Source organism: Biomphalaria glabrata, chromosome 2, assembly GCF_947242115.1.
Source record: "Biomphalaria glabrata chromosome 2, xgBioGlab47.1, whole genome shotgun sequence".
Lineage (NCBI taxonomy): Eukaryota > Metazoa > Mollusca > Gastropoda > Planorbidae > Biomphalaria > Biomphalaria glabrata.
In genome coordinates, this window is record NC_074712.1 from 36,380,374 (window position 1) to 36,408,205 (window position 27,832).

Sequence of the window (27,832 nt, forward strand, 5' to 3'; positions counted from 1 at the left end):
TTTGAGTAGGTTAGTTAACATGTTAAAATGCTACATTCCTAGACTACATCATGGTGACCAGACGTCTGTCTAGCTGTGCGGGTATATCTCCAGAGGTAGAGATGAACAACTCCCACCCCTTTTATTTGTTTAGTCCATCACATTGAGCTTTTATTATAGGCAGGTGACCACAAGTTAAATACGATGGACGTAGGTTTAATGTCAGCGTATTGACACTCTCTAGAGGTCACACCTTTCGAGGGAACAAGTTAAATACGATGGACGTAGGTTTAATGTCAGCGTATTGACACTCTCTAGAGGTCACACCTTTCGAGGGAACTGAGTTTGTTTACTTAGTAGTTAATCTTTATTAGGGGGTCTGGACTACAAGAGCCACACCTCTAAGGTAACTAGGTATGTTTCCAGATGAACAACTCCCTCCCCCTTTTATTTTGTTTCGTTCATCACAATGAGTTCATTGATTGACAGGTGACCCCAAGTCAGATACGATGGATGTAAGCACTCTCTAGAGGTCACAGGAGGGAACTATGTTTGTTTACTTAGTAGTTAATCTTAATTTGGGGGGGGGGGGGGGTGTACTGGACTTCAAGCCAAACATCTACACGGGTATCGGACAAAGTTTGCTTATTTGGAGAAAAATCTTAATCATGTGGTTGGGCTAGAGGCCACACCTTTTCAAGTGTGCCGAGTTACTTTAACATAAATCTCAATTAGTAAGCTGGACTAAAGATCACACGCATCTAAACGAGTGACCTTTAGCTACACAGAACACAAACCGTGAGATTATATAGCCCAGTAAGCCAGTAACTAATTAATTTGTAGAAGACACGACCAGGGCTATCTTTAAATGGAGAGCTAAACACCCCCTACTCTTTATTTTATTTCTTTGGTCCTTGACACCCAATTTATTGATAGACATTGACCATTTTTAAGCCAGAATGAAAAAACACAACGTGCAAACAAAAGATATTACACTGCCAATAAATATTACGGTTAAATAGTTTTTCTAACGTGTTAACTTGAATATTACTCCTGCAGTTAAGTGTCTTGATTTCATAACAATATTCTTAATAATTAGTGACATTCAATTAACTCCTTGTTATTACTTTTTTTTTTACTTAAGATTGCGTACTTAGCCACTGTGTATCAGGCTAGGACGACTTTTACACACCTGACATCCATAGGCTTACTATCTTTCCCTTTTGTAACAGTTACTGAAACCACGAATAAAATAATTAATAAGAAATAATTAAGGAAGATGTTTCTAACATACGTTCTTTGCATTTAATGTTTCTTACGTACGTTCTTTGCACAATAAAATAAAACAAAGATGTGCATGTTTGCGTGTGTGTGTATTTTTGCCTTGTATTAAAATCTTTAGAAAGAAAGCTAATTTCATTGTTAAATTCTTTTGACTTAATAAATAACGGAAAACCTTACAGTAAATTTTAAAATCGCATAAAATAAATTGAATAATAGTACCGCAGTAAGAACTAGCAAACAAAGAAACAATATGCTGGAGCGTAAAAAAAAACAACAACCCTTGACCTTGAACTAGTGGACGGGTATAATTTATCTATATGCTTGACTGACCATGCCAATGTGTTATCTTTTTTGACTGACACCCAACTCTATTGCGTGCGTATGCTCAAGGAAAAAAAACAATGCTTGATGGTTTACACAAACAACTATACACACTACACTAGGACTACATGTGTAGGCTCAATAGGTATATCTGACCAGGTTGTTGGTCTGAAATTCATGAACACATACATACGACCACTATACAAGGCAGATTGCACTTTACTTATGAGATTTACATTAGTAACTAGTTAAATATATACTAACATTATTTATATTGACCTTCCTACACACATCCTTTACAGTTGGTGGCATCGTACATACACACAGACACAATCATGCTATACATATTTTTAGAAATACTGTTAAGCTTGAATAAATCAATCAGTAACAGAGTTAAAAACAATAAGGTATATAAAAGGAAAAAAAATAAAACCAACCAATATAGGTATGTTATTTAACAGTTTCGTAAAATGTTCAGCAACACAAGATATTAACAAGACACTTAGGTATCCGGCTCCGGCCCCGGCCGAATATCAAATTTTACTATCCGGTCATATCCGGCCCCGGCCGGATATCAAAAAGTACTATCCGGTGCACCCCTACTATAGACCACAAGGTACAACATACAACTCTGTGTGTACAAAAGGCACCCCAACTATAAAGAGTGTATAAAGTCGTTATAATGGTCACGTGTACGTGTGTGTCACATAGTCTATCCCCTTAATTGAGATTCACAAGTTTTTATTAAGCACACTAACGATTTATTACATTAATTTTCTTTGTAATAATACATATTTATAATATATATATATATATATATTTATTCCAGTAGTTCATGGAACACTGATTCAGGCCTTGCAGAACACTGTGAAACACAGTTTGGGAAACACTGGTTTATATTATAATGCTATTACCAATGTTACTTATACAAGTGTACCTCAGTTTTGACATCATTGGCAGTTTGGTTGATTGTATTGATGACACTTTCAGCAATGTCTGCTATTTGCTAGAATAAAAAAAGAAAAGTTGCCATGTTCAACTTTTGTTCAATCTCCAAACAAAATATCATAAACAATGTTGAAATCATTTGTGTTCACTAAAATAAAAAAAAATAAATAAAAAAAACTGAATGATTATTTTCTGCATCTCAATGTACACATTCGTAATCTTTGGAATCAAAGAAATTGCTGTTATTATAATGATGTAATATATTATTACAATAGGATTGTTAATAGATGTACAACTACTTTCTCAAGATTTAAAAAAAAAAACATGGCATAAAGCCATAAGATTGACATATCAGAAGAAGAAAAAAAATGATTTCAATCCAATGAGAAAATACAAAAAAATTGACCACAAACACCAAGCTATTAATTGTGGTGACACACTTACCATTACTATCAAGCTACTTTTATTTGTATTAAAAGAATCCTCAGCAGCTTTCAATTGGCTAATGAGCTTATTTACAGAGTTCTTTGGAGAAAAATAAAATAGTCACTGAGACACAACATGTGGATAATTCATTGTATTACTTTGAATGCAATACTAAACAAATGCAGAAAGAAAAGCAAATATACTCAAATCATTTTAATTTCAAGAAATGTGAGAGAATGCACCTCTATGGATGTAAGAATTACCTTTAAATTAGTTTGATTTTGTAACTTAAATAAAGCTGTACGAAGTTCACCCTGTTAACAGAACAATCAAATTTGTATACAATAGCTAGATAAAAGTGACATAGCAGCAAATAATGTTTAATATATTTAGTTCTTTTACCACACATGTCAACTTTTTGTTTAATTAATACATTACAGCAGATTTGTTGTTTTTAATTCACTGCTTTGTTACCTGACTCTAGGCTGATATACTAAAATAGTTTACCCAGGCTTTCATTGGACTATTTTGTATGTTCGCATTAGTGACTCATAGCACAATGTCATTTCTCAATTCTGATGTTATCTAAGCTAACTTCAAAGATTCACAAAATAACCACGTGGATACCTATCAGAAGATGCTCAAGTTTAAATCTAGATATATAATTTTTAATTCAAGTTGTCTCAAACGGAATTGTGTTTCTTGAGTGCTTAAAGGCGTCTCAAAAACTTTCACTCAGATACCCCATCCACCCATACATTCAAAATCAACTCGAGGGCAGTGAGCATGTTATAGGAGCATGAAAAATATACTATACAGAAGCAATCATAATAATAGAAAAGCTATAATAATGTGCAGGATTTGACTTAACTACTTTTAAAAGCATCTATTGTTTACTTCGAGTGCTAATAAAGAGTTTTACTGTAAATAACTTACAACATTACTCTTCATTAATGGGATGGTCGTCTGATCAAGTTCAATCAATCGTTCAGCACTTTTATTTAATGTGTCTTTGTCTGAAGGATCCTTAAAAGAAAAATAAATTAGCTTATTAGTATTTTGTTATTCAAGATAATTAATTTGTATTTAGCTATTTCATTCAGTTTTTAATTTAGAGATACTGTCGAAACTATCTATTTAGTTGTGTAGTAAATATATCTAATAGCGCCGATTTCATCAATAGGTGATGTCGTCATTTTCACCATATTATTTTCTTGTGCAGTATAGTGATCTCCCCTTGCACTTCGTCATCATTTTTTCTTATGATGTCAAATTTTTCTTCTTGATCGTTTAGTTCTTTCACTCCATTTTGCGCTGTAGAGCCAAGCTGTATCTTTTGAGTCCCTGAATTATACTTGTTTCTTCGTTACTGAATAGCCTTAGCGTTGGCCTTGTTATATATTCTTGGAGGATTATTTGACCCATGTTTAGGGTGAGTTTTATTTCACATTGTAAAGTTATTCTTAATATTTATTCGGTCGTATTCGTATTTTGTAATAAGATTAGAGGATTAGCGGAATCTGTCATTTGTCTTTCTATAAGGTTTTCGTCTCAGGTTTCAAGTTTTGGATTTTGAGTCTGAGGTTCCAGATTTCTATGTCCAGACTTGGTGTTACTTTGTGAAATTGTGAGTTTGGTACTAATCTGAATTTTGATTCTTCATCGTGGCTGAAAATTTGTCCTAACTAGAAGATATTTTACCGTGAACAGTTTACATAATTCTTTGTCTCAGAATGAAATATTGTGAGAACAATGCTGACGGACACTCTATTACAAGGTTGTTATCATTGTATTTGAAATAATTCAGTAGTTAATGGAACGATACTATGATTTAGTAATTTCTCATATCAAATTGGATCTATATGTACTTGTATTCATTTGCCATTACCATTAATCATATGTCATTTCATTGTATAAATCTCATTTTACTAAAACTTTATTAGTTTATGTACAACTGGGTGTGTATGGTGTGTCTGTTGGGCTGAACTCTGAGAAATGATATCCTATAAAAGTAATAATAATTTATAAATTAATTGTAAAACATACACACTGCAATTAATATTACTTTTAATACCTAGACAAATTAATACTTAGTAATTAATTCAAACAAATTCCTGACAGATACTAATTGCATTTATTACAATAAGGCATGACATTGCAAATGTTAGCAAGATGTGTGTACATATATTTTAAAGACATTAAAAGTTCACCTGTACTTTGCCAGTTATATAACCCAATTCTTTGGCCAGATTTGTAAGAGGGACGACAGTCAAATTTTTGTTAAGCTGTAAGATATGAAAATTCACTTTAAAAAAAAATTATTAAAAAATTTTTTTTTTAAATAGTTTTTACTAAGTTTAAAAAAAAAAAAAAAAAAAAAAAAAAAAGATGGAACTAAAAAAATTGACCCATCAAAAGATAATGGAATCAAATAAAAATCTTAGTAAGTTTATTGTATATATACAAGTCAAACATATTGTTAGACAAGTAGGTCTGAATTCCATGGGAACATAGCTATGCTAAGCCAGGTTAAAATAATGTTGACAGTCCATAGCTTATATAAAGTCAGGTTATAGCTGCAGTTCTCAACCTCTTTAGCTCAGCTATGTAGCAAAGCCAAGCCTTAAAATTATTTTCATTCATAAGCATAAAAAACTGTTTTTGCCAATGTTATAAAATTGTAATCTGATTTGCATTACAGAGGCTTTACATTTAATCACACTATATGACAATTAAATAAAAAAAGTATGGCCAGTGGTTTGAGCAATAGTAAACTACATTGCTACAATATTGTTGCGAAGGTCTGTGCAAACATGCTAACATCAATGAGAAGGTTGAGCTAATTTCTTTTGCACTGTATCAGGAATTCTTGGGGCAGTCTTTGCTAGAGCACATGAATGCCATTTTCTGCAGCAAGTCTATTTCACTATTTAGACTTGATAACTAAGAGGTTTGAAAACCATGTTTTGTAAAAATATATTATTGGAAATATAAAATGATGGCATAACACACTCAAATGGCCATACAACTGCAAACACTTGATCCAGAGGTGTGTAATTGATGTCGGAAAAAAAATAATTTTGCTCCATCACTATTATTGATTAAACTTTTCAGTGATGTCTCCATAACTTCTGAACTTTGACTGTAAATGGACTATTAAGCTATTCACTATGCAGGTGATATAATTTTGATCTTTACTTGTGGCTGACAGTCAATTTGAGAAATTTTGACCAGTACAATGACTAACATCCTTTACTTACAAGTATCAGGTACCCTTTAAGGCTGGGTGGACTTCAAGACATTCTTAAGTTCCATAGTAAAAAGTTCAGATTCCAACTGGATAACTAACTAGTTATCAAAAGTATATTCCATACAATAATTCATTTTCAATTACCGGTAAGTAATATTTGTAATTTATATATTTTCATAACATATGACTACAGCCTACACTTTGAATCATTCAGATACATGTAAACAAAAATAATGCCAAAGTCCAAAGCATTTGAAGTTATCTAGTATAATGTCATTTAAAAAAAAATCCTACACAAGAATTCTTTTTTTTCATTTCAGTGATCTCAAGTTGGACAGAACCATTACATAACAGCATGCTCTACACCAAGTAACAGAGCTGTAGATGAATACTTCTCTAGAAACATGCACTAACAACCAGATGAACACAAGCAAACATTAGTTTCAAAGAGAACCAAAACAATCACAGAATGTTAGTTTTAAAAAATGCTCTGTTAACACATAATACATGTGTTAGCTTTATCTATCAAAAATTATTGATCATCCTCAAATGCCATCTAGACATAATGAAAGTGTATAACATCAACAACTATTATTTATTTTAGATTTTGTATTAAAAAAAAATAAATCTAAAGATAGCTATTTCTAATTTTAAATAGAAATGAATGAAAAAAAAATGTTAAGTATAAAAAAAACGAGATTACACTATTTCTTGTTGAGTGATTCTTCAATTGCACCCCCTGAGATCTGTGGGCTACCATCTTATCTAGTGTTTTATCTACACAAGTAATTTCATTTGTAATATTTTTTTTTACTCTCAACATTGTATTATGAAACCAAGGCTTGTTAAAGAATGTTTTTCAGTTGAGATGTAGATGTGTAAAATAGATTTTTAAAAAATTCTATTAGTTCCTCACACACAAGAAGCAAAACAGCAGACTTTTGTCACAGTGTTTATTTTTTTATCTTTCTAAATTAAATGAACTGAAGACCTGCTTAGTGGTTTCTAGTGATGTGAAACTGATCTGATAAGAAGAAGACAAATATATGTATAAAAGGAAGAATGTCATCTAAGTCAAAAAACAAACATCAAGAAAACATGCTGAAACATGCGACCCACCAGATTGAGCTGTGAAGGTAAAAAAATGAAATGATATTAAAGACTTTGCTATAGTTTAACATCATTCATAACTAGTTAATACCAAATAGACAGTTTTCATATTTGGAATGGTGAAAACATTTTAATTATTTAAACAAGGTTAAAAAGTGAAAGTCACTGTGTGGAAACACAAACTCAAAATCCGCCGCCAAAGTGTTCCACTCAGGCAGGTAAAAAAAACAGGTTTCAATATTTTCAGAAAGATTTTCAGAAACTATTGTCTATCCACTACCAGCAACTAAAACATGATTATGTAACACTACTTATTAATTACTGTTTCAAATTATATTTGACTTATATCCATACTAAATAGATTTTTTTCTCTTTAAAAAAAAAGTAAACATTTTGTTCAAAACATAAGTAGCTATAGTATAACAGAAAGTATTTAATTTAGTAGTACAAATATTTTTTTTAAAAATTTTTGACAAAAATCTAAAATCGTTTGCATAAATGATCATGTACCTTACTAAACAGTCTCTCGTGTCTTTTACTACTGAAAATGAATAGTTGTAAAAATTGTGCATTTTTATGAAAAAAATGGTGCATCTTTATGAAAAACATGTTTGCATAGTTAATTTTAAAAATTACATTTATCACTTTCAGATAAAGTAGCCATTGCACCAGAACTTTGAACGATCTAAAATATCATGCTATCTGATTTTCAATATCTGTTCTAGTTTATGAGATCTAAATGAGATGGACAGACAGATTAAATAAGACTAATAGCGGCTATTCCCCTTTTGAGAGACACTAAAAATGAGAAATAGGAAGAGAGAATAGCTTGCCAAAGATGAATTGATGAAATCAAAGCATAAATCTAGCGTTTTTTTTTTAATTATAAGTTAAAAAATGATGCGTAGGACGTAATCATCTTTCTTGAAGTAACGTCTGTGTTATATAAGATAAGAAATAAAATTAAGGTGTTGTCTGAATTAGTAACAAAAATTTTTTTTTTAGGATATTCAAACAAATTTAAAAATTATATTTCTTCTTTCTTTTTTCATTTTACTGTTTTTCAGTATATCCCAGTTGTAGATACTAGCATTTTGCATGCTAATAAATGTATCAACTGTCTCACACACTCAAACAACATCAAACTTCAAAACAGAAACTGCAAATGCTAGATCTAGATTTGTTTTTAAATAAGAGAAAAATGAAAGAACATGGAATATTATGCCTGTTTTAATAGTCTTTTTCCTAGTCAGTTTGGATTGGCTTTTTTTGTATCATTTTATTTCATAAACAAATATGGAACTAATACAAGGTCATGATACATCGGTATGAATATCTGAATATATTACAGATTATTTAAAGAAAACTAGGGCTATGTAAAGGTTTCTGCAAACTTTATATCCAAAAAGTACAATATAGCAGAGTTTTGTTATAATATTGACTAGACCAATCAGTTAGACCAATATGAAAATATGCATCCTCTGTTTGGGACCACTAGACTCAAGAAAATATAAAGAAATTAGAACAAACACAAAATAGATCCATGAGATTTATAACGAATATTTAGAATTGATTTAGAGTAAAATCACTTCAGGACTGAGACTTGAAAGTAATGAAAAAAACAACATAATTTACAACTACAAAAACACAACCTAATCAAATACTAAGTAAGATACAAAGATAAAGGCACATTCCTTACTCCAAACACTAGGAAAAATGCTAACAAGTGCTCCTTCTTCCCTAGTGTCATTAGAGCAAGTAAATCAGCCAGGAAAACCAATGACTTAGCAGAGTTTAACATCTACGACTAAACTGACAGATAGGCATAGGACTTAATTATCTTCTGTTAAAAAAGTCTAAAAATTTATAAGATATTCAAGGTGCAAGAGATATATGCCATCTCTCTCTCTCTCGTGATCTAGGATAAAATATATTTCAACAATTCTCAATAAACTTTTTAGCTATTTAAACTTAATACATTCAGAAGTGAAAAAAATATAACTCAATTGGAAAAAGGAGGGGGGGGGGAGACAAAAAAAAATGTCATCCCAAAGACCATATGAACATTTTGCATTTCTAATGCCTAAAAAAAATATATACATTTGATGCCATATTATTAAAAAGTCTTCAATTAAATTTGTAATTAAAGTTTTCATCCATCCACAAAAGGCCCCAAAACCTTCCTATAGAACAAAAACTATACGGAGAGCTGCCTGATCTGGAAACCAATGCACAGTTCATCTCAGATATAGGATTACTGATCTGAACCCTCTGACATGTAAAGTAAGAACAAAGAAGAAAAAATCCATCCACGTAAGTAAGAGAAACTTGTACAAACATAATCTTTTACACTGGGAAACCTGTGGATTATATTTGTGCCAGAACTGTACATTCATATGTCTGACACCGCCTTCCTTAAGTTGATACTACATATGGAAAGTTATAAAATGGCACCAAAAGGTCTTGTGTGGCTCGAGATAAATCATAGTGTCTTCAATATTTTCTTGAGAATATCATGAAAATAAAAGAATACCTTGCTGATTTTTGTTCTGATTCAGAGATTTTGTGTTTTCTTCCTGACAATTTTGGGTTTAAAAAAAAGATTCTGAGTATAAAACAAATAAATCATCTAAGAAAATCTGTTGACAAGAATGTGACTTTACCTCTGTAAAGTATGCAGTCAGATTGATGCCCTCCAATGCCTGGGTGAAATTTTGTAGTTTCATTAGCAGCTGGTCATTTATTATTGTTATATTATCTAGTTTGATTGGTTGGTCTTTTAATTCATTGATTTTTTTTTTCAAATCCTGAATAAACAAAACAAAAAAAACTTTACATTTTACATTAAATGATATATATCAAATAATAAGTTTATAAAATTTTTTATGAATAGTGAGAGGATATTTTGGTATACAAAGATCTTAACTTTAAACCACTACATGTATTTTGTCCATGTAATGCTCATAATAAGCTGAACTTATCACATGTTCTTATTCCATATGAGGTTTGGGCTAGGATGTAATTATCTTCATTTCTAAAGGAATGTTGACAATTTATAAAACAAAACACACTACAAGTAGTAAAAGCCAAGCTTAAATCCATTATGACTGAAAATTGTGATTTGAAACTTAACAATATTCTCATCCATAAATTCATCTCATCATCATCTGTCCTTTGACTTTCGCCGTAGGGTGCTGTAACACAAAACTGCCATTGGTGTTACTGGATTGGTGTGATGCGAATACCTCTTCTGGTATTGATGAATAGTTCTTGTCTTATTAATTAAATACTTATATCTTCATGACTTTGTAAAGTATTCTTACTAAGCTTAAGTTAATGTGTACTTCGACCACAACACATAGAGTCTATATAGACTAAAATGAGAAATAAGTGCCTTTCTAGCCGACACATTAAGTAAAATGATAGTTTACAAATGGGCAATCTGAGCCATCATAAAATAGCATAGAATAATTTCACATAACATGATGTATTAATCCAAGTGAATCCAACAAATATGTAATTAATAACACTATCACTTCAAATATGAGACACATCCGTCTCCTCCAAAATCATGACGAGAACTCCCTGCCCATGTGGTTTCTCTTAATCATCATGTGACCAACAAAAATTGTACCCCGTGATAGCCAATGTGAAAACCCCTAGTTCACATGGAATCATATCTTCTCATGATTCTCACCAAACAATAGTGTTACAGGTGCAGAGACAGTTTGCATAACCTAATCCCTCCACTTTTTCCAGTCAGCAGTTGTTCTTAGCAACTTCAACTTCTTCAAGACCAATTTTTCCTTGGGGTTTCTCCCAAAGATGGAAAGCCTTACATGACGTTTTAAAGGCTATGGTGATATTTGTCCACCTTGGGTATTTGATTGCTCTAGTACTTACCATATCTGGATACCAACTGGATAGGAGCTCGATGGGAGAACCCCAACTCCACAATAGAGATCCATAAATTAAATTTTAGATATATATTTAAATTCTTAATCCCAATCAAAACAATAATTCACAGAAAATGCATCCTTTCTAAATAATACCTTGACCATATTCACATGGAGAGTTCATACCAGCACACTGTTGTGTAGGTCTATTCATGGTTCCTTGACACAATTGACCACTAGCAACACTCTGACCTGTGTCACATGTGTCACCACCATAGTTATAGCAATATAAATGCTCAGAAGTGTTATCTTAATTCTTATTATAATGGTCTAGAGCAGTGTTACTCAAACTGTTTTCTGCAGTATCCTAGTGTTCCACGAGGCCTGAATAGGAATTCCACAAACTACTGGAATAATTAACTAGAAAGCCAACACATGATGGTCAATGTATCTCTAAAAAATTAGCAAAAAGTTCCACTAAATACTCAGAATGGAAGTATTCCGTTAAGGAAAAAGTTTGAGAAACACTGGTTTAGAAAGTATCAAATGTAAAGCTAATCTGTATTTTTATCCTTATGCTTAATTAGAGAGTCATGTGATCAGCTAATGATTTTACTATGTAAGTCATCACTTAAATGTGTATTCCCCGACCTGGAAATGTGTATTTTGATGGGCCAATGTGTATTTTCCTAAATATAAAGAAATTTACTCAGGAAAGACTAAAAATCATTCAAGAACATAACATAAACGAAATGCAGCAATCCTAAAGTTAACACAGCATAAAGTTATATAAGACATTTTGTACATTTGACAAAATATTTACACTTTTAGTCTTTGTTATAGACTTTACTAGAATATGTTAGAATGATGCCGTTCTTGTCACTTTACAATGATTTTATGATCATAATGCCTGTAGTGTATTCCACATTCCATAATAGCGGCAACAGAAAATTCATTCAAAAGAATGGAAATTTTTGTTACAAGTGAAATTAGACTTAAACCAGATGTAATGGTTTGCTAGGCTGTATCAGTGAGATCTAATTCTATAAAAGTAGTTTTGTTTATAGGCAATTTTTTACAAGATATCCAGACACTGGAAATATTTTAAGTCACATTTTGAAAGAATTCAGATTTTCTTCTTTCAGACCATTCTTTGCAGAGTTTGCTATGAAAGCTTTGGCATCCTCTACAATCATAAAAAACATTTTAAAGATTTTTTTCAAGAAGATAATCTTAATTAGTCATTGAACTTGTTTATAATTATATTCTAATAGAAAAGCTGGACTATTGATTCTGCTGAATAGCTGTAGTAAGATAAAGCTATTTATTCTGGTTTCTGGTGCTTGAAGTTGTTTTATAAAACAAACAGAAGTAGTGCACAAGGAATCAAGAATTTAATCATTTTTGTTAGCATAATTCAAGCTTTTCTTTTTCAAAGACACTCAGCCTTCAATGCCCATGATTTCATTCTTTGAATTTAGGCCTACATAAGTAATGGAACCTATTATAGCTAGTGACTATAACAGTATAGCTTTCGATCTTCCACAGAAGATATGTTCTGCAAGTCAGGAAACATAACAGTTTGATTCCTTTTATCATTCTAAGAAAGAGATTAAGCTCAACCAATATTTCTCTCTATTAAAACCTCTGCCCTTTTCACTTTCATCTCAAAAGAACTCTCTCCTGAATTTAGTTATTTACAAAAATTGAAACTAGATCTAGATCAGATCTAGCTCTGTAGTACTCTGTAGGCAGCTTTGTTAACAGTTGATTGGTATTTAATTAATGTGCATAGTGCTATTTAAATGTATTATAAAAATCCCATGGCACGGAATTGTAGAATATCATGAATGTAAAAATACTAGATCAAGACCTATACAAATTGTAAAGTTTTATAACAAGTCTATTTTGCCCTCACCCCTTTTTTTTTTATTTTAGATTCCGTAAAGGATGAGAAAGGAGATCAATAAATCTCTTGATCAAATGCCAGAAATTGCTGCTTTTGAGTAGGTCTAGATCTAGATCTAGTTACAGATTTATTACAGATATTATTATTGAGAGCCTTGAATTAGATCTAATAGACCTAATCAGTTGTCTAAATCTATAATTAGATGTAGGCCTACTTTGATGACACTTTGATCTAGATTAGTTTTAAATCTAAGTCTAGAAACACACCTGCCCTGGTCACATGTAGACTTATATTAGAATTAGATTAAGATCTAGATCTATATCTAAATCAACAATAATCTAGATCTATTTAGGTCTAGATCTATATCTTAATTCTAAATCAAGCTTAATTCTAAATCTAGATTTATGTAAATTCTTATATAGGTGCCTGACATCGTAAAATATCTCTAGCTAAATCCAGAATAGATGAATTAGAACTAATCAATCAATTCCTAATCAGGTTGAAGACTTTATATAAACTGACACATTGAAAGAAACACAGCTTTATTTAGATTACTTAGATCTAATCTAATAAACATTTAAATCCTCAAAAAAAAAAAGATCGATACTTTCTCGTGATAGATATAAGAATAGTCCAATTCCAGGCATTGACGCACTGAGGCATAACATATAATATATAATTATCAAGAACTAGGCCACTAGTTTTTTTTTTTTTTATTATTTAATTATTTTTTTTTGCCTTAAAGGGAGAAATGGGTATTTTCAGATGATAAGACGTAGTTGCATATTTTCGTGTCCATTTGCGTACAAAATACGCAAGATGCGTACTTGTAGGCAACTCTGCTTAAGACATCTCTTGTAATAGGTCAAGGTAGGCGTCAGGCCTTTATTCTCTCTGTCACCATACAAAGAGAGCTCTCCATGCAAACTAGTTTCTCCACTCACATGTTCATGCCTATTACCTAACCTATAATGTGAATAGCAGAGCATTCAAATAGAATATGCTTAACAGTCTCAAGTCCAGATGTAAGTGTTGACAGTTTTCCTTATTTCTGGCAAAATAGGCACGACCATGTAATGGCCTGTTCTGGATCTGGCAATTGTGTCTTGTTCTTTCTGTCTAGAAGCTACCAGTCATCTGATCCTTTAAGGCTTTTCAAGCTTTTCCATGCCTTCCTATTCTTGTTATAATGTTCCCCAGCTCTTGTGCATTTGTTTTTGGTGCATTCTCAAATAATTGTATGAGCCATCTCAAGTATGTGACTCTTCTGAAGGGTCCAGCTTAATTCCAAGCTTCACCAATGTGCGAATTACCAACTATCCTGACATGCAATGGTATGTACTGCAGAGTCAAACTAATATATTTAGTTCATGAATGCATGCACACCAGTGTTTTGCTAGTGGTTCTGGGCATCCATCAGTAGAGCTTTCTACTGCTTGTAGGTTTGACTTGAAGACAAGCCTTATTATTAGGCTTGACATGGAATCTGTAAATAACACAACTGATCCTGGTTGTGCTAACTTGTCTTTGATTCTTTCCTCAATGTACTCTACAATAGCTACCATCTCAGCCACATAATTGCTAGCAATCACACATGGCTTCATCTTTTTAACCATAACCGTAGGTCATCAAACCATGAACTTCCTTAGATGAACCTTCCATATAAACCATTACCGACTCCTGCAAGTACTGGGCAATGGTTTGCAATGCTCTTTAGGACAGATTTTATGTTGTCCAAAAGGCACCTTAAATTAACTTGATTCTGGACTGTATCTAAGCTTGCTTGAGACGTTAATGCTTTTACCAAACTCATGTTAAGGACTATTAAAAATGAAGAGACTTGGAGACAAAGCAAATCAAATGTTTGCCAGGATTTCAAATCAAGACCCTTTATTTGTAAAAACTAGCTTTATACCTTGTTATGAAAATTATATGCTGTATCGGTTGTCGTTCTTATGTTGTTATGTACCTCATAGCCCAAACACACTTTAATTAAGATAGGCTACATTTTAAATCAAGTAGAAATGATAGATATTATGCATTTATTCTAATATCTTTGGATTGATTTTTGTTATGTGCACTAATTATTATATTTATCAACTGGAACAAATAAACATTATAAAAAGTTAATAATAAGTTGACTATACCGTAATGTTTGTATATTTATCCAGATTCACAATCTGATCCAACTGTAAGGCAGTATATAATGCTTGATTATTTTGACAGTTTCTGAGGAAATATAAAACATTGCTTCATTTACAAACTATACAACCTTTAAGAAACAGACTTTTATTTACAAAGAGAAAATATTCTTTATTACCAAAAAATGACCAACAACACTAGCGACTAAAAAAGGTACCAACAACTATTTCAGCCAGATTACTTTTGAAAACAATGTTTATTCATTCTGTACCAGTTTTCTTCATGAATTGCTTCAGCACTGGACTCAGAAAACTGGAAATTCTAAGTCAGTTATTGTTAAAAAGCTATTAGCTTGTCTAGATTGGAAAGCTCAATCAATACCAAGTGGGAAAAAGGGGGAAATAAGGACTTCTAGTTAAAATAAAAACTTAAAAAGAACCCCAGAAAAGAATGTGACAACAATTAGTCTAAATACAGATGTCTTTGATAGCCAGACAATACAAATATGCTAAATGATAACTTATGATGATTTAAGTTGATACTCACTGGATGCTTTTAACAAATGAAAAGTTTGATGGAGCATCTGTATAGAATTCTCTCCTGAGATAATCAACAGCAAAAGAATCAATGCTCTGCAATAGAGACACAGACACACATAGTTTCAGTGCTAAAGTCAAAACTACTTTTCAAACTGAATGAAAGACTCAAGTTTAAATTTAAATGAAAACAAAAATCAATATGAAAAAGGATTTTCAAAATATTGGTTTCAAAATTTAAATTGATAATTAGACCTTTAACTTTGAAGGGTCATGGTCATCAAAGTTACGGCACACTTCTGTATAGGCAATGCCACCAACTGCAAACATTACTGTACATATAATCATCAATATCCAGTAAAAGAGAAAAGTAAAGCCCACTCCTCTGAAAAAAAAACGTTTAAATTCAAAAATGTTTTATTAAGGTTAATTGTCATTCAAAAAGTTTGACTCAACTATAGAACAATTATATATTTTTTCCAGATCATAAACACTCACAAACTCATAAAAATAATAACTTCAACTAATCAAAGCAAATCTTTAGAATAACAAAGTATTTAAAATGTTCTGAAAAAGTTCTATCTGGATTCTAAGGTCCAGTGATAAAAATGATTTTGCTTATAATAGTATGTTAAGTTTGAGCTGCCATATATTTTAAACTGTTACAAAGCCAGCACAACCACCACGTGAACATTTCCCAGCTGAGGTCAACCATCTGTTTGGATATAAGAGACTTAAGCTCAGACCACCAGTTCAAATTTAAACCAAATTAAAGATTTAGAACAGGTAGCTAAATGCTCAACCTCAGAGAACCTTAAGAAGCATGTTAGATGTTTCCACATTTGGATAGTGACTTTTGTCTATTTCAAGCTAGTCATTTTTATTTTAAACAATATAATAACAATGACATCTGCAGATGTCATACACAACAGAAGCAGAAGGGTGAAAATGCAACGGCGCCTGGTGATTACATATGCCCAATCGCAGCTGTGTATCAAGGATTGGCCTCTTTAGTCACACAAGTTGCAAAGGGAAAAGATCGTCTCTCGAGACGTAAAATGCCACAGAATAACAACAATATTATTGATCCTAGTCAAAGATAATAGAGAGTACAGTTATGGCACTGGCATGCCTCTCTCCTAATATGAAGCCAACTTGTTTAAGTTATGACAAAGGTGCTTTTAATAACAAGCCCCATCGCACTAGTTATCAAATGACAACATTCCTTTTTTTAAGTCAAAACATATCTGTCTGCATTGTGAGATAAAAAATAAATACATTTCCAGAGCCTGGAAAGCTTTAGAAAAATAATTTCAAAAAAAGGTATTAAAAATAAACACTTAACATACGCCATTAGGAAATTAGATCCAGTTCCAGTGTTGCAGCAAGGAGCCCCTTCTCCTGGCCGTTCACCACATAATCCAAACAAGATGCCAATATAATACAAAGCAACAATAAGCAGATAGGCACAACACACACCAATACCAGCATAATAACTGAAATTTAAAAAGTGATATATAATGTTTCTAAGGTAAATAATGAATACTTCATAAAATTTATATTAACACATATAGCCAAGAGTACATTTAAACGAGGTTACCTAATTTACTAATTAAAGGATAATTTTATTATGACTAACCTCTGACACTAATAAAAAAGTACTTACACAATTTTAGAGTAATCTTTTGAATCCTTGTCTATGTCATTCAGTTTTGTATAGATGTGAGGGAAATTCTTAAACTGTAATTGTTTGAAACACAAGCTAAATTCAATCCCTTTGATTTCTCAGTCATAAGGTTTAGGAATTAAAGTTTAATGCTACTTTTGTCTCTAAAACAGTTAATAACAAAACTAAATAATAAAAATTATTGACCAAGCTAATTTGAAGGTCTTTCAACTCTTTATAAAATTTCATGATTTTTTAAAAAATTAGAATCCAATCATCCAATAACATATTTGTGATTTCATGGTTGTAGATGGAAAATGGAAACAAAATGTATCTAGTTATGACTCCTTATTAAATGATAGCTAAAGAAAAATATTTTTCTAGAATTTAATGATATTACTGTCACAGACAGTTTTGAACATTATAAATCAATTTAAAACACTTAACAACATTTAAAAGAAGAGAAAAGAGAAATCAGATCCTATCTGGCATGTCCAATGTTGACTATTGCAATGTTAACAGAACCATCCTACAGAGCTCTAGTTCACATTCTCTGATGAAAGACAAAAACAGAGCAAAACAAAAACAAAAAACTCACAATATCTTCTTTTTGTTTAAGCAGGTCATTCATTCCTTCCTTGAGGGACTTTTTAAATTTATCTATTTCTGCAGAGGCATCTGTGGAGCACAAGAACCAGTAACACTAAAAATATATTTGTAAATGTAGCAGTTGTCAAAGGATACATTTTCTATTGAGACTATGGCAGCAATTGAGGCTTAGACATTAAGAGTTTTAAATATTTATAGGAAATGACCATTTCATTGGTTATTAGATAAGTTGTTAATTAACACATTCCAGTTGCTAAGAAATAAATACCTTTAGTTTTGTCCTCCACTTGTGAATGAGCTGTATTTTTGGTGTTATTTATTTCTTTTTCTGCCTGTAGACATACAATAGAAGTGAATCATATTAAAGTAATGCTAAACATTTCTATTAAAGACGCACCAAACACAATAATATCTAATGAAGAGAAAAATTGTAGCCTAAAACAGTAACAAACATTTGTTGTTGACTTTATTCAATTTTAATATTCAACATATACACAGCCTTACATCAGCAATATATTTGGTCATTTCCAATGAATCTTTAACTCTTTCTGCTTCCTTGGACATTAAATCTAACTGTAAATAATAAATTATATTATTACAAAATACAATTTTACTAACTCTAAAAAGGAAAATGAACATCTTAAACATTTCAAAATATAGTTTATAGTTATGTGTCTTGCTTGATGAAGTATATTTCTGTTACAATAATATATTTTAGCCTATAATTTGTTCTTGCATAAATACAACACAACTCAGAAATAAACAAGAAAAAACTAGAAAAATACTTTAAAAAAACACAATCTTATATGAAGTGTAATTGTATCAATTAGTTTGGATCATTCATGTAATTAACTTTGTAATAGATCTAGACTAACAACAATAAATTTGTGCTATAAGAAATATTTTACAAATTGTTGGGTTTTTTTTAGCATTATTTCATGCTTTTAGCTTTCTCAATATGCTGTGATCTTATCATTTATCTGAACCATTTGGGGAAATTGGGGAGGGGGGGGGTGAGAAATGGATATCTGGATGTATTTTACCTAGATTGTTTTTTTTTAAAGCATATATTTAAAAATTATAGGGAATGACCTTAATTCGAACACATGACTCAAGCCTTCTCAAGCCAACATTCTAACCACTCCGCTAGTGGGATGTGTATGAAATATAGAAGATTGTATAGTTATCTATTCCTTGTTTCAAACATACTTTAAAGAGATGACCTATAAAGGGGACTAATGCAGCTTATACCACCACCTCAGTCAAGTAAAATTTCTTTCCCTGTTCAACATATCAAACAAAATAGTTTATTACCAATTGTTAATTAACTAATTGGTTATTTCTTTTATTGATTGTTATCTTTGTCAGGTAAAAGAAATAATTGTGCAAAATTCAGCTTGATTCAAGATTGGGTGTCAGAGAAATAATGTGTACAAAACTTTTGGCCAGACAGATAGAGTTGATATAGGCTTTGTAAAAAGGACATAACAAATCTAAGAACAGAAAAACTGAATGCTTTTATTAATAAATCTAGGAAGAAGGATCATGTCCAAAACAGTCACAATATTGAAATCCTTTAAATAGATGTGTCAAGCCAAACTAGTAATATAAATTAAACCAACCAACTGAATCTGTAAACAAATAAAACCAATAAATAAAACCCAAATTTAACCTCACCTTTGTTACATTGTTTTTTTTTTCTGTTAATTCACATTCATGTCATTTCCTGAAAGCTTTATGTCATCACAAGAATTTTCCTAGCCACTCCATTAGCTATTCAAAAATGAGAATAGCGAGGATAGGAGATGAAAAGTCAATTTTTTCCCTTTCCCAACACTGCTTGAAGTTACTAGGAATTCACCATTTCACAGTTACTATTAAAAGTAATTCTTTGTCATAAATAGGTTCAGGGTTGTACAGTTAGGTCAACGTGCAATGAATGACTACTTGTGAATGTGACTTTAATATAAGTCTCATAAAGCTTTTATGTGTTCACATTAACTATGCTGTTTAGTTATGCTAATAATGACTTGATTGTTGATGATTTTTTAGCATGATCTTCTGTGCATCCAGATTTTTGCATAGTTTCTATCTGATGTTTCAAAACTGTAACAAAATACAGTCTAGTCCGGGTATACTACTTTGAAATAAGTGATAACTTCACATGCACATTTTTTTAATTATTATTTAATTTAAAAATTGCTTCTAATTTTTAACAAGTATAAGCAAAACATAAGATGGTAGATGTAAGTCTTGTTAAACAAGGGTCAATTCAGAGTGCCTAGAGTAACTAGCTAACATTTGCTACCACAAAAAAAGAGGATAGAAAAAAAATTCACCCAATGCTACTTACAGTAGAAAAGTTTGCATCAGTGTTGTAGTTACTTAAATCAGATCCTGAACAGTTTGAGGAGGGCTTGCTGCAGATTTTAGTTATTGTGTTTTTTATGTCAGTTACATTATTACTCAGCTCAGTGCCTTCTTGACTAAGGTTTGTGAGAAGTCTTGCCACTGTGTCTAACTCTTCTCTAGTGTTGTTAGCATCTGTTACATTAAAAAAAATAAATTTAATTGAATATAAATTTTATTTTTAATGAGGCTCAGTCTTTTTCTTTCCTTTAACTAACTTGGTAGGCACAAAGCATAATATTTCTTAAAAATAAGGATTTTTCTTTTAAAACTACTTAAAAGCTTTTTGTATGCATATGCATATGTATGTATGTATGTATATATATATATATATATATATATATATATATATATATATATATATATATATATATATATATATATATATATATATATATATATATATATATATATATATATATATATATATATACAGTGCTTATTTTGTAAAAGAAAAAAAAATAAATAGGTGCTGGTACTCAGTGATGGATTGCCTAACTTTTAACTACTAATAAATTAATAATTGTTATGAGATGATGAAACTCTTAATTATGTACAAACAAACTCATATATATAATAGATGATGATTACTTTAATGTTGCAAAACCATTAATGATCTATCAATAATCACCTAGTTTACATTATTCCATCTTGGGCTCTTATCTCCCCCTCTAACCAATTCAACACGCATTCGCACCATACCATTTCACATTCACCCTACGTAACAATAATAAACGTTAAAATAAAAGTAACAATTTTTTCCACCCACTTAAAAAGGTGCCAGTATGCCGTACCAGTGCGTACCATCACAAAAAAAGCACTGTGTATATATATATATATATATATATATATATTATATATAGCATTATCTACTTTGGGTAGTTCTTACTATAGACAAATGGCTCGATGTACTAAGGGTATGACTGATACTGGATAGTACATATATATGAAGATGTTGACCCTTTTTAAACTTAGGTTAATGAGCTTGCAGGTTAGTTCGTAGAGGGGCGTAATTAAATCCCCCAACTGTAGATCATTAAAGCATACACGTATTATAAAGTACACTCAACAACAGAGTAGAACTTATTCCAGGGCGTCTAGACTAGATTAAATAATAGATTACTTAAGGGTATCATGACACAACATAGTGTTACGTATTTCTGAATCTTCTGGCTAGATGTATTAGTTGGCACACAAATAAAAACACAGCAAAGAACTTGACTACTAAACTTTCAGTTTTATCTAACTTTATTGAATAATAACTATAACAATTCATCACTGTAACATGTAGCGTATACGTCTTACATCGACTGTATCGACTGTAACGGCTCAAGTCCACTCTCTTCTACTGTCTCGCACAGTAGACAACAGTAACGACGACTGTCCTGACTCTTTTCACATGAACTCTCTGGTTTATATAGAGTCCCTAATCGTTTGTCCAATACTGCAAAAACACTTCTAGTATCCCCTGGAACAACACGGGAGGAAACATTACATCCTGTCGTTGTTTATACATGTCGATTCCAGAGGACACCTGCTGCAGTGTCATCTCGCCGAGGTCACACGTAGTGACCTCTAACTGTCACTGTTCATTTGTCACAATGCCCCCCTTCGTAAATCTGTTCGTCCTCTGGAACAACACGTGAGGCACGTCACATCCTGTCTTTGTTTACACGCATAGATTCCAGATAACACTTGGTGCTGTGTCATCTCGCCGGGGTCACACATAGTGAGCTCTACCTGTCACTGTTCATTCGTAACAATAGCATTACCCCAAATACAGTACACACACATGGCAGAAATAATATCTCCTTAATCTAGGCAATACAACTGACAACAATCACCAACACCCTACTCGGACCAGGTCAGCTCCCCAACTGACTAGACTGACCACAGGAAACCTTATTGTCCCCCCTTGAAAACCAGGTGGTAAAAACAATTCACAACTCAACTAATAAAATAAACAAACACACACACAATCTCACATCTTACACACCCCCTCTCTTGACATTATCCAACCACTAATTTTAATAATTATAGAAAGACCCACAAGTAAATGGTACTCAGTACTTTCCATCTATTACATTGAATAGGACTGGCTCCTTAATTCAAGTATCGCTTGACATCCTTTTCCTAATATTAAGTCTTATTGATTATTCTTCTGCTTTTCTGTACTTATTCCACATATTTGATGGGCTCTAGGATATGTTTTTTAGAATGGGGACCTTTTTTCTTACTAGATCCTTCAAATTGTAAAGCTCTCATAATATTCCCCCCCCCCCTTTTTTTTTTTTCAATTAAAAAAAAACTGCCCACATTTCAACAATCCCCATTTTGGCCAAGGAATTATTGTACATGTTATGTTTCTTTGGAACAGAATACTTCAAAACTGCCTAACACACTCACTTCTGGCCTGTGAATTCTAGTATCAATTTTGTCTATGCCTTAGTAAATAGTCAAACATACAATCTCTGAGTATTTTTCAGTTCTTTATCGAAGTATTTGAAAGGCTCCATGATGCTTTTTGACCAGAGCCCCTTTTAATCACACTTCTTTTCTTTTAAACTATTTCATTTCAAAACAAAATTATCTTTTAAAACCCTCTTTACATGATCTCTTTCACACTATTTTAAACTTGAAATCAGCTTCCATATTTTCTCCAGGGCAACGTCCACATTTTAAACTATTCAATGCACACTTATTTTACCTGCACCGACATTATAAGCTTGGTTCAGTAGTTCTTGAACTTTTATAGATTCTAGCACATTGTCCACTGCTTTTAGAGCTAAATCTAGGAAGAAATATAATGAAAATGACAGAGTTTTCCAACTGAAATAATTTCTTTTCATTTTCTTACAATCTTTCCCACCAGCTTACTAGATTTGGTTAATGTGTCGTTTTTGTTTTTAGTATTTTCTTTAGCATAGTAATTTATAGTATTTTAAACATAAAAACGAGACTGAGCTTCCAACGCTTTTAATGATTATGCAAATAAACATTGCATGGAAGATCCCCTTCCCCAAACATCATTTTAACGTCACACCTTTATCCAACCAGTGCTAGACATGGCCTAAAAAATAATTGATATTTAAATGCAAGTCTTGAGCAAGTGCTAGACATGGCCTAAAAAATAATTGATATTTAAATGCAAGTCTTGAGCAAGTGCTAGACATGGCCTAAAAAATAATTGATATTTAAATGCAAGTCTTGAGCAAGTGCTAGACATGGCCTAAAAAATAATTGATATTTAAATGCAAGTCTTGAGCAAGTGCTAGACATGGCCTAAAAAATAATTGATATTTAAATGCAAGTCTTGAGCAAGTGCTAGACATGGCCTAAAAAATAATTGATATTTAAATGCAAGTCTTGAGCAAGTGCTAGACATGGACTTAAAAATAATTGATATTTAAATGCAAGTCTTGAGCAAGTGCTAGACATGGACTTAAAAATAATTGATATTTAAATGCAAGTCTTGAGCAAGTGCTAGACATGGACTTAAAAATAATTGATATTTAAATGCAAGATGTGTGATTATAATATGCATGTCTTTTTTTATTCTAGCCTTTATCCTCACTTTGTTGACCATTCAGCTAGTATTAAATTAGGTGAAAATTCCTTATTATTAAGTTTAACATTCTTATTTATAAACTAGAAGTTCTAGTTTTATATAAATTCATTTGCTAAAATATACAAGTTGTATACATAATTAATATTGTTGCATTGATACCTATAATAATGACAAAAACCTCTGTAAATACTTTCATTACATTGACTAAATTTTAAAGCTTTCAAACAATTTCAAGTGATTTTTGCTAGTATGATGAGCTACCTATTACAATATTCTGTTTAAAGAAATCATTTGAGTAATTAAAAATTATGTTTCTTGTTATTACAACCTTGATGCACACTTACACAAAAAGTAATCTACACTGTCTAATCTCCGTCTCAATAATTTAACAACTTAAACCATTATTCAAATTTTATGTGCAGAATATTTCAGGAAATTCAATCTCTAGTTAAGAATGGAAAGAAAATAAAATGTCAAACATTTACCATTAATATTTTTTAGAATATCTGAGCTGGTGCTATCAAATGTATCAATCACGTAGTCAGAAGCATTCTGCAACAAGGTGAAGATAATTATTTTAAGTAAACTAAATATAAATACAATCAAACTTCTACATTCACATTTAGAACCATGTTAAATATTAGGATGATGTGTAGCCAGCACAATGATCAAGTCCAGCAATTAACTTTTACAACTTTGGTCAAGTTTTCATTGAAGCTGAAGCAGAAAATAATTTTCTAAATCAAATCAAAATTTGCTACGACTGAAATATGATTATACTAAATTTAAGCTTTATCTAGAGCTAATTCTAATGTAAATTATATCAACTATCTCTAGATCTTGATCAAGATTAAAAGAGTTAAATTCATGATTGATAGCTGGAATGACATGGTCTAATAGATTATAGATAAGATTTTGTCGCTTGAAAAGGAAAAATATGAGATTAAATTTAACCACATCCACATGAAACATAGTAGTTCAATCACTTTTTAATATATATCTTACATTAATAGATCCATTAATGAAATTCTCTACATCACTGAGAGCTCCAGAAATAGTCCCGATGGTGCCCTGGTTATTGTCATTTTTTAAACTGTTATATGTTAATTGATTGCACAGAAAACTGCATATAACCCCAGCTCTGAAACAAACAAAAAATATTAATAACAACAGCTATAGATAGCTATAGATCCACTGGCTATGCCCTTTGATTTTTCCCATGCTGGCAATATATTATTTTGCCAGGGACCCCTCCCTTTTTTTTCTTACTTGTAACAAAAATAATAAAATAGCCCTTGCGTAAACACTCCCCATATACATTCCTTTGATCATATAAATCTAGTACCTATTATGTTGATATGGACCTGCCCATAAATCGAGTATCCCTTTCCACCCTCCCCTCCAACTCTCTGTCTTAATAGTCTTATTTATCAGAATATTCTTCTGTTTTTCATTTTTTATTCAAAGTATTTGTTAGGTTCTATATTTTTGCTTGGGCTCTTTTTTCTTATTATGTCCTCCAAATTGTGATGCGCAAATAATATTTTAGTACACACCCTTATTTGCATTAAAATTGCCTGCATTTCAGCAATCCCCAATTTGGCCTCTGTATTCAAGTTATGTCACATTTAATTAGAAAGGCCTGCTTGAAAACGCCCAACAAAACACACTCACTTCTGTGAATTCTATATCATTTTCAATCCCCACCCACACACACAAAACTAGAAAAACGCTCTCTCAAGAATTCTTTTCCAATATCTTTTTTTTTTATCTTCGTCCTCAACATACAACAAAAATATAGTTATATCTACATTTCATTTTGTATTTATAAATTTTTTACACATAAAAAAGAAAAAATTGTTTTTATACAATGACTACAAAATTTAGTTTAGCACTAAGGAGTGCTATTGAGATTTATGCACAAAAAAAGACTTTAAATAGTGTTTAAAAATGAAAGGCAGTATAGTCTTGTATTTGTTTGGTATGTCAGCTTTAAGAATACCTATTGGGTTAAAATTGCAAATAAAAACATTGTATTTGGTACATTTAACTGCTGAGGTTTTGATAATGAAAATATCTTAGTTGTTCTAGACCTAAGGCAAGTAATAACAGGTTTAAAAATGTTCATCCACCGCAAGTGGGAGAATTAGTGATGAGTGAGTCAAGGCTTTTGCTTATATATATAAGGATTTTTGTTTTACCAAATACCACTCATTCAATGTACAATTACTATGAATAAACACAAATTGATATTTGTTAAACAAAAAATGTGAGTGGAACGGAAAGGGGCAGTGAATGCATTTTCTTCCCTCTAGGTCTGTAACTGATGGTCTAAAGAAATGTGTACTTTACATTGCTTGTCTTATAATTGAAGGATGCATAAAAATAAAAGGTAAAACTAACCCAAGGTGCTATATTTAGAATTCAAGAGCTGAAAAAAAAGTTGAGTGGTTGTTATTGTAATAATAAAGGGCTGAAGAGTGTGAAAGTAAAAGTGGGAAGAGGATTCATAGAGTCTACTAAATAGTTCTCCTTATCTCCTTTCCTTCTCTATTAGCTCTTCCTCTCTATTCATTATGCTCACTCCTTCTCTCTCCCTGGCCCCCACTATTTATTTGCACAGAGCACGCTCAAGATTTTGGACACTGTGGAAAGATCACTTTTTTATTTTTGCAACTCGGACGGAGGGAATCATCCTAGGTAATTTAAGAGCTGAAAAAAAGAGGGGTGGGGGAGGGGGGAGTAGTAGTATTCATCCGTCACTAAATAGCAGAGCCGGACTTAACCATTGTAGAGCCCTATGCGAAACGGATTTCAGGAGATTTGCATGAGTTTTCAAAAGATTTTAATAATTTCAGGATACTTCCAGGACTTTTCGTATATTTTGCAATTTCAGGAGACCAGGACCTCCTGTTAAATTGGCAGGAGGCCACGGGAAATCTGTTATAAGTTATAAAATGGTTTAATTTAATAATTAATACACCTAAAATTAGCACGGGTCCTATAAAAGTCGCATAGGTTGCAGTGTCCTAAGGTCGGCCCTGCAAAATAGCGGTGTATGCTACGCCGCCGGTCAACTAGTTAAATATAATTCTCTTCATGGCTCAAAGTTTGGACACCAAGTAATGGAAAGATCACTCTTTTATTTCTGCAATTCGGACAGACTAGAGTTACCCCACGTAATTTTAGAGGCAAAAACAAAGGGGGGGGGGGGGAGAACAAGTAGTATTCACCTTTAACTAAATAGCAGGGCCGGACTTAACCATTGTGTGGTTCAATGTGAAACGGATTTCGCTGAGCCCAGTTTGGGTAGGGATACGGATAATAAGTGAAAATTAAAAGTTTGTATTAGAAAATATATTCGTCTTTGCATTATATTCATTCTATGCTACGCACAGAATTACTACACGAGCCTTGTGCGTAGCAAAGTCATACAGTATATCATAAGAATTCTGTTTCGTACATAGATCACGCTCAATAGCAAGAATTACCAAATGTTTCAATCTATCTACGAGAATTGTTGACCTCAAGTAATTCTTCATTAGTTTGATGCGCGAAAAGCTCCTTTCACTACATTCCACAATTACGGGTATTGCATAATGCCATTTTTTTTATTGCAAGTAGGATTGGCATTCTCATATTGAATGACAACCCAAAATGACAATTTTTTTCAATATATTTCAGGAGATTTGTATGAGTTTTCAAAAGATTTTAATAATTTCTGGATATTTCCAGGACTTTTTCGTATATTTTGCAATTTCAGGATATTTCCAGGAGCT

The 27,832-nt window shown here is 31.8% G+C and overlaps 1 protein-coding gene across 8 annotated transcripts in view; it reads right to left on the minus strand.

The window, feature by feature from the left end:
- Nucleotides 1–27,832, minus strand: part of LOC106051632 (prominin-1-like) — a 57,691-nt gene that overhangs the window by 9,779 nt on the left and 20,080 nt on the right. For all 8 annotated transcript variants that reach the window (XM_056020281.1, XM_056020280.1, XM_056020284.1 and 5 more), the window contains 18 exons: nucleotides 25,059–25,194; nucleotides 24,539–24,605; nucleotides 23,193–23,276; nucleotides 20,430–20,620; nucleotides 18,581–18,649; nucleotides 18,345–18,408; nucleotides 18,066–18,145; nucleotides 17,468–17,541; nucleotides 17,151–17,297; nucleotides 16,057–16,186; nucleotides 15,812–15,897; nucleotides 15,271–15,352; nucleotides 9,982–10,125; nucleotides 5,169–5,243; nucleotides 3,895–3,984; nucleotides 3,222–3,272; nucleotides 2,977–3,057; nucleotides 2,522–2,590 (listed from right to left, as the gene is read on the minus strand). In XM_056020281.1, coding sequence (XP_055876256.1) covers nucleotides 2,522–2,590; nucleotides 2,977–3,057; nucleotides 3,222–3,272; nucleotides 3,895–3,984; nucleotides 5,169–5,243; nucleotides 9,982–10,125; nucleotides 15,271–15,352; nucleotides 15,812–15,897; nucleotides 16,057–16,186; nucleotides 17,151–17,297; nucleotides 17,468–17,541; nucleotides 18,066–18,145; nucleotides 18,345–18,408; nucleotides 18,581–18,649; nucleotides 20,430–20,620; nucleotides 23,193–23,276; nucleotides 24,539–24,605; nucleotides 25,059–25,194 — 1,720 coding nt within the window. The remainder of the gene's footprint in view (nucleotides 1–2,521; nucleotides 2,591–2,976; nucleotides 3,058–3,221; nucleotides 3,273–3,894; nucleotides 3,985–5,168; nucleotides 5,244–9,981; nucleotides 10,126–15,270; nucleotides 15,353–15,811; nucleotides 15,898–16,056; nucleotides 16,187–17,150; nucleotides 17,298–17,467; nucleotides 17,542–18,065; nucleotides 18,146–18,344; nucleotides 18,409–18,580; nucleotides 18,650–20,429; nucleotides 20,621–23,192; nucleotides 23,277–24,538; nucleotides 24,606–25,058; nucleotides 25,195–27,832) is intronic.